General features: G+C 52.0%; 1 protein-coding gene across 1 annotated transcript in view; it reads right to left on the bottom strand.

The window, feature by feature from the left end:
* LOC104385540 (BPI fold-containing family B member 4-like) overlaps positions 1–1,147 on the bottom strand; it is a 23,289-nt gene extending 22,142 nt beyond the window's left edge. Inside the window, 1 exon segment of the mRNA XM_009994008.1 lies at positions 1,079–1,147. Within this exon segment, the coding sequence (XP_009992310.1) occupies positions 1,079–1,147 (69 nt within the window).
* Between the last annotated feature and the right edge of the window lie 290 nt (positions 1,148–1,437).

The raw sequence follows: 1,437 nt of genomic DNA, 5'->3' as shown, positions 1-1,437 counted from the left end.
AGAACAGCCAACCCCCAGCCAGGGGCAGGAGCTGCCTCCTCAGAGGAGCTGGGGTCTGGGCAGGTTCTGCTGGGCATGGAATTTTAAGAGAACTCAGGGAAGAAAACACACCCGTGGACTCACAGTTGCTTTCCAGGACTAAAGATCCCAAGGAGCCTTGAAGGACGTTGTTTTGAAAAACAGCAGAAAACATCCTGAGAGGGTCAGAAGTGCTGAAGCCCTGCCCCGTGTCCTCCAGCAGGGCAGGGGGTTCTGCTGGAGAGGCTGCACCTCTGCCAGGCTGGCAGGAGGGGCAGCTGAGGCTGGTTTGGCACCACAGGGCATCTCACGGGCTGTTCCGTAGGGCAGCAGCCTCACAGGCAGCTGTTCCCACCTCCAGAGGTGTCCCTGGAGTCACGGTGCATTCAGGTGGCCTGGGCACACACCAGCTTCCCTTCACATGCAGTTACAGCTGCACAGAAACAAAGAGATTTATGGGTGAACCAGCAGGAGAATCAATACATCAGGTCAGGTGGAAGACCATGATTTTGAGTTGCTGCTGAACTACACTAAACCTAAATTAACTTAATTAGGTGTCAAAACAAATCTGCTGGATATGTAAGAGATATTTGTCTTTACAAACACTGTGCCTGGTTTCTGAAAGCTGAGAGCCCAACCAGCATCACCCCTCCAGGAAACTGTTTAAAACCACATGTACCTTCAGGCCCGGGCAACCTCTGCAAAGGGCTTCGTATTTATAGGTGAATTTCTGTTTAGGTAACAGGGATATCAACATGCAGATATTTACAGAGGAAAAGACAAATCAGAAACACCAGTCAAAAAGTGACTCAAGAGCAAAGGGAGGGAGCTGAGGCTGAGCTGCTCTGTACCCCCCACCCCTCAGGGCCCCTGCAGGGCCCCTCACAGACCTGGGTGGGAACAGCCACAGCCAAAGACATCCAACTTAGATACATTAAAATAATTTCATCCCTCTCCACCCTCCCCCTTTCCCTTTTCTGTAAGTTTTTCACTTCCAGGGCAGCACCTGAAAGCCGAGCAGCTTCTCCAAAGGCTCAGCAGCCCCTCCTGCCCTGCCCACCCTCAGCCCGGGGCTGTGCAGCAGGAACAGGGACATCATGGATGAGGTGCCCACCGTGTCACAGCCCATGGGCGCCTGGACAGAAGGGAAGAGCACAGGGCATCTCCCCACCAGCACCATCAGCTGCACAGGAAATCAAAAAGGAGCATGACTTGCAATTCATACAGTGCAGCAACCTCCTGTGCACAACAGAGAAGCAGCTTGAAAGTATCTGAGAGTTCTGACACACATGAGAATGTTATTCCATTCCAGGCTCAGAGGTTGAGCTTAAATCAGGGGAAAAAAACTAGGCCTGGATTGTTTTTCCTTCTAGAGGTGGCAGAATCTCCCCCCTTTGCTGTCACACATTGTTTCAGAAG

The sequence above is a fragment of the Chaetura pelagica genome, unplaced genomic scaffold (assembly GCF_000747805.2).
Source record: "Chaetura pelagica isolate M959 unplaced genomic scaffold, ChaPel_1.0 scaffold493, whole genome shotgun sequence".
Taxonomy (NCBI): Eukaryota; Metazoa; Chordata; class Aves; order Apodiformes; family Apodidae; genus Chaetura; species Chaetura pelagica.
This window is presented reverse-complemented; position numbering and strand designations above follow the sequence as displayed.